At 35.4% G+C, this 4,349-nt stretch overlaps 1 protein-coding gene across 1 annotated transcript in view; it reads left to right on the top strand.

The window, feature by feature from the left end:
- Positions 1-1,911: 1,911 nt before the first annotated feature.
- The window catches only part of LOC106523536 (tetraspanin-8), a 5,931-nt gene continuing 3,493 nt past the window's right edge, over positions 1,912-4,349 (top strand). Inside the window, exons 1-5 of the mRNA XM_014016978.1 lie at positions 1,912-2,147; positions 2,760-2,825; positions 3,000-3,116; positions 3,707-3,781; positions 3,883-3,975. Coding sequence (XP_013872432.1) covers positions 1,926-2,147; positions 2,760-2,825; positions 3,000-3,116; positions 3,707-3,781; positions 3,883-3,975 — 573 coding nt within the window. The 5' untranslated portion in view covers positions 1,912-1,925. The remainder of the gene's footprint in view (positions 2,148-2,759; positions 2,826-2,999; positions 3,117-3,706; positions 3,782-3,882; positions 3,976-4,349) is intronic.

The raw sequence follows: 4,349 nt of genomic DNA on the forward strand, positions 1-4,349 counted from the left end.
TGTGCACCTACTTCGAATAAAATGTAAAATTAAAAACATCACAGTCAACGCAAAATATTTTTTTAATTCCAGTTTAAACCAGTTTTCTTGAGAGTCCCGTGTGAATGCTTAGATTGTCAAAAAACAAGCCTGTTAATCAGACAGGACAACTTGTTTGTCCTGACAGGAACGTTCTGATGGAGTAGAAATGTTTGAGCTCTGCGTTAATCGAAGGCGTTCTAATTAGACGAGTGAGAATTTGCTTTTGGAGAAATTACATCAAATCATTTTCCTTTCAAAACAAACATTTTAACTTTTTTTTTTATAAAAAAGCACTTGAGGGAAGGAAGTTTGTGTTTGGCTAATTATTTGTTGTTATGATGCTTCTTGGCTATAAAACTCATAACCTTGGAAAACCATTTCCATTAAATGGTGCCACATATTAGGGAAATGCATTTGTAGTTGGAGTTCATGAAAAAAATACAGCTTTTTCTGCTGTGGACTCTTGTTTGGAGCTTCTGGAACACGAGCTGCTGCCAATCAGCTCCCTGTGGCCATTCTACCCACAATCAGTTTTATTGTCAAAAAGCAATTTATTAAAATTATAGAAAACAAATGATTTTTTTCATACTCTCGGAGTATGAAATCTTCTGTCAGTTCAGTTTATGTGTGTGAGAGGAGAAGTTATCTGAAAGTGCATGTTTGTGTGTTTAGTGTCCCAGTGAGTCATATGTTCTTTTTAGCCACTTCAGTATAAAACAGAACTGAATGTTAATTTCTTAATTTTTTCATTGTCAGTGACTTTATTTATTTATTTATTTGTTTGTTTATTTATTTATTTAATTTTTTGATGAGCCATCTGTGTGTGTTCAGTGATTATACCAGGAGGGACAGGAAAGTCAGTTCACAAAAATGCACTACATATATTTTTTCTGAACTAAAAATATTTTGAGATATCTAAAAAGAGGAAAAATATTTTGCACAACTTTTTATCTAAACTGCATTTAGACCAGAGTACCTGCAGTAAACCACACCTATTTTTAATTAAAATGAATCRAAGCATTTTAAATTCCTTCAGTTTATGATGTGTAATGTCATAACGACCCAACATTTACCCAGTTGGAGGTTTTGGACCTGGGAATTTAGATACTTTAAAAAAAAAAGGAAAGAAGACAAAATGCTGATATGATGGAAGCAACTTACAGAAGCAGGTGCGTCAGGAACCAGAGGTGACACGTAAATAAAAGCGTACTGCTCCACAAATGCCGAGGGGGTTCTAATTATTAAAAAACAAATGAGGAAAGAAGAAACAGCTGCACCAACTGAGCTCAGGTGAGAGTGGGCGTGGCCGACAAACTGATCACAATAACAAAATTAAAACACGAGAATCCAAAAAAAACATTTACAGTTCACAAAAAACTACCAAATAGTTACCAAAATACTGAAACTTTTGTCTAATGACTGTCAGTGGATGTCTTTTTTTATTTATTAGTCAATAAAAATATGTAACCATATATTCATTTATAAATACATACGTTCTGTATTTCTTTAAGTTTGTTACTGCATCACAGCTGAAATGAGTTTTTATGACAACAAATTTTACTGAGGTTAGAAAAATGTGCTGGTGTATGAAATCAGCTGATATCTGGTTTAAAAAAACACGAAATCCTTTTATTAAGTTGTTTAAAAAAATCCATTGGTTGAACAAAAATATTCACTTTTGCAGCCAAATCAGAAGTAAAAAAAATTAGTTGAGTAGAATTGTTTTTCCTACACCACCAACACAAACTGATAGCCTAGAACCTTCTCTATTTATTTTAAATTTTATTAATAATTATTTAAGATACAATAAAAGTAAMTGTCTGCTATTTGACTGGTCTTGCCAAAAATCTAAACCACGCCCACCTATAGCCACGCCTACATATAGCCACACCCCTCTGATACAGATGAGCGTACTTCCACTGGAGGAGAATATTTTATCAGCTGCACACACTGGTTTCTGTAACTCCCCTCCCTCAGTCCTGGATTTCCTTGGACAAGAATTTTCTGCGTGCAGAGGAGTGAACGGGAAGCATCTGTTTTTTTGTGGAGAGGTCAGGGCCAAGAAAATGGGGAGAGTGAACATCTGGCTGAAGCGGAGTTACATGGGTGTGACTGCTCTGATAGTGGTGAGTTGTTCTGCTGCTAATTATGAAATAAAACATTCTTCATTTCACCTCAAACTTGTGTATTATCCACTTTATAAATGTTGTGTGCACTGACTTACTGTCACTGACTGAAATAAACACCAGGGAGAAAATGAGTCCCTTATGTGGTTGAGTAAAAAAAAAGGGGGGTGAAAAAAGTATTGCGCAATGTCAGACTCAATATCTGTGCAGAAAGGCTTTGTGAGGAAAAACAAGTTGTTTCGATTCAGATAAGATGGTGGRTGTGGACTGTCATGAGGTTATTGTGAAGAAAAAACATCAAAATGTGCCGGGTGGATGAAGAACAGCTGGAGTCAAAATGACTAAAGAAGAGCAGAAAAAGATGCCGGCAGAAAGAAAATGTGTCTTTTCATGTTTTATTAAATGTGTATCTGGAGTTAATGTAGATTTGTTTATTAAAGCTAAAGTTGGGAATGGACTTTATAAAACTCTTAGTCCTGGATTTAAGCTTTTCTGAACCGTTAAGGCATGTTAGGACTTGCTGTTTGTACAGTCAGTCTCCTGTGGTGAAAACAAGTGACAACGACTTGTGGTTTTTGCAACGGCTGACACAGTTTATGTCACTGTTCTTAGGTAATCTGCATCCTGCTGCTGGGATTCACTGTGTTTAATCATGGAGTCATGCACACTCGGGAAAAGGTAGAGAATATTTATAATGTATCAGAAAAGATATATGATTTTCTATAAAACTATCAAACAGTGTAAGGTTTTTTTATTCCTCCAGTTASTGTTGTATATTAACGCTGCCTTTCTTGACTATATGACTGACCTTTAATCCAAAGCACTGAAAGTTCATTTGCTTTCCTCACACAGGCAGAAAATGAAATCGTTGGGCTGCATTTTCTTTACATATTCTCCGCTGTCATTCTGCTTTTTACCGTCTTTGGTGTATTTGGTGTCTGGAAACAGAAGAAGTGGGCACTTATAGTGGTAAGTATATGTGACCCATCACATCGAAACGAGGATTAAGTCCAAAAGTTGTAAATGGAGAAATAGGCAAATATAGTGATTTGACTAAAATGTTAACAAAAATTGCATTTTGTCAAAATATAACGAATAAATGCCTTATTAATGTATCGTTTGAATGAATTGTCTGAAATATAATCTTAAAGCAAAAATTTGAAGCATATTTTGAGCAGTAGCAACAACAAAAAATTGATTTTGAGGAAAAACGTCTTAAAATTTTGAGATTTTCCCTGTGAGCTAGCAACGTTTTGTTTCTTTTTAGCTGGGAAATCTCAACATTCAAATATAATTTGAGGTTTCCTCTTTATAARGACATCAAAAATTCCTCTTTATAATGACAGAAAATTAGGATTCAGACCAAATATTTGTGTATTATTGTAACCAGGTATCAAAATGTAGCTTTTAAAGCCAAGAATCTGAAAATGTAATKAGGTCATTTTGACCAAATTTGACTTAATCCTCATTTCAATATGATGGGTCACATATATAAAAAAAAATACAAGCAGATGAAACTAAAGGACCTGGCCTGACCCTTGTATGTTTATTTGAGTCAGTTTGCAGTTGGAATGATCCTCGGCAGTCTGCTCTTGCTCTTCCTCATCATCAACGCACTGACTGCCACCACACAGGTATTTCCAGTTTAAAAGGGATCGTTGCATCTTGTGCAGAAAAAAAAGGCAAAATTAACTGTGAATCTGTCACTTCCTTCTGCCTTTCTGCATTTATCCAGATGGAAAACGAAATGAAGAAGGAGCTCGACTTCCTGCCTCTAGATAATGCCAGCGACAGTGCATTAACAGTCCTCAAACATATACAAAAAGAGGTAAGTAACCGTGTGTTCTGGTACAAATACACAACTTCTCAGTAAAACAAATCAGAAAAATCTCGAACAGAACTCATGTATGTGATGATTTTAGCCAGTACGAGTCAATACTGTAAATACCTTTAAAAAGAAAATATTGCATCCAATTCTAGTATTATAGATCAGAAAGTCACCCTGGTTTTCAAAATCCTTGGGGCATTAGTAAAATGTGTCTGGAGCCGCAAAACATGCTACAACTACCAACTGGTGATCTGTGGGCCTTTTTCAGTTTGTTGAAGTGGAGCCTTTATGTGGGGCGACATTATAAAGCTTAATATACAGTATAGACCAGTGTTTCCCAAAGTTGGGCTTGGGACCCAATTATGGGTCATGAA

Source organism: Austrofundulus limnaeus, unplaced genomic scaffold (genome assembly GCF_001266775.1).
Source record: "Austrofundulus limnaeus strain Quisiro unplaced genomic scaffold, Austrofundulus_limnaeus-1.0 Scaffold158, whole genome shotgun sequence".
NCBI lineage: Eukaryota > Metazoa > Chordata > Actinopteri > Cyprinodontiformes > Rivulidae > Austrofundulus > Austrofundulus limnaeus.